Below are 1,368 nucleotides of genomic sequence, written 5' to 3' on the forward strand. Positions count from 1 at the left end.
GCAAATCTGACATGAAACAGAACATTGCATAAAGACAAAAGCAAATGCGATATGGGGACACCTGCAGCATATCTGATGATGACATATCCGGCCACACCGTAGTTAGTGAATAGGAAAGAGCGATTAAGTACACAAAACACGCATCCATAACAGGCTTGCGCTAGTCAAATGAATTCTTAGCGCTTAAGTTAAATGCTGACGTGGCATCGGCAGCTCGGCCAACAAAGCATTCAGTTAGATTTCCGCATCATCGAATGTGCTCAATCACAATTTCAGATGCAAAGTAGGCAGTTTAACGAGATAAAGACATTGCAAATGCCCATTTAAGTGCTTCTATGAAAGATTTGCTAGATTTGCTACTTCTTTTCAAATAATTTGCCATGGTCTTGACATTTCACAAGACTGACAACGTGATGCTGTTTCTCTATCATCTGTGCCAAGCCTCTACTTTGGGATTATAAGAATATGCTACAAACAATCGCCTTTCCACACACCTACTCCGCGTAGTGTTGCCAATTCCAGAAACAGAGTAGTGCCTATCGTGAAATGATTATAATGCTTGTTCATTTGCTGAGAAAAATGTGCAAATTCACGTTTGAAGTATTATGCTTGGAGTGAGAATTGGGGCGATGTACTTCGGCCGGGGAGAGGACTAAGCACCGAGCACTGAATGCTGGTGTGAACAAAGTATGCATGCAGTACAAAAAAATGCGCCAAGGACATAAGGTAAAATGCAGTTTCTAAAATTAGCTACTTTTCCACAAACCCGCGGCACAAATTTGGTCATGATCATTCAATTCAATTTTTACTTAGCCATTTCACCCTGACTTCTTGAAAGTTATGCCAATTAAGTGCTTAAAAATATTTACCAAGAAATATTTCATTAACACATTATTAGTATCAGCTATTCCATAGTACCTATTACTTCATGAAAATTAGTATTTTGCAAGTACAAAATTGAAATTCCTCTGAAAAGGACGCTCCACTGACTGACGCTATGATAAATGTGGAACAAGCAAGCGTCTGAACTCACCGCTGCAATCCGCCATTGCTGGCGATTCACCTAAACCAATGCAATGGCTTCAATTCCTCCTGGTGGACCATGTGTGCATGGATCTGTTACACAGCCGCCCTTTCTGCATCACACTTAATTTTCAATCACACCACAGTAAAATGCCATTGTTCAAGAAGCTTTTTGATGAAATAAGACAGTGGTCCTGCCTCATCAATCCGGCAGTTCACTTACCGCTCTGTGTCCAATCAACAGTAACGACTAGTCTTTCATTTTCCGATCTCCAGCCAAAGGTGCTATATACACTCGTGTTGCTCCGTGAAATTGTCACGGCAAATATACTCAGGCCGGACTGC

At 41.1% G+C, this 1,368-nt stretch overlaps 1 protein-coding gene across 1 annotated transcript in view; it reads right to left on the bottom strand. All coding sequences in view use genetic code 11, as the record gives it.

Annotated features, from left to right (window-relative positions):
• The window catches only part of EGR_11021 (hypothetical protein), a gene marked incomplete at both ends in the record, with an annotated part of 2,950 nt that overhangs the window by 683 nt on the left and 899 nt on the right, over positions 1-1,368 (bottom strand). The window contains one exon of the mRNA XM_024500270.1: positions 1,247-1,364. Coding sequence (XP_024345317.1) covers positions 1,247-1,364 — 118 coding nt within the window. The remainder of the gene's footprint in view (positions 1-1,246; positions 1,365-1,368) is intronic.

This window comes from Echinococcus granulosus, assembly GCF_000524195.1.
Source record: "Echinococcus granulosus chromosome Unknown EG_S00332, whole genome shotgun sequence".
Lineage (NCBI taxonomy): Eukaryota > Metazoa > Platyhelminthes > Cestoda > Cyclophyllidea > Taeniidae > Echinococcus > Echinococcus granulosus.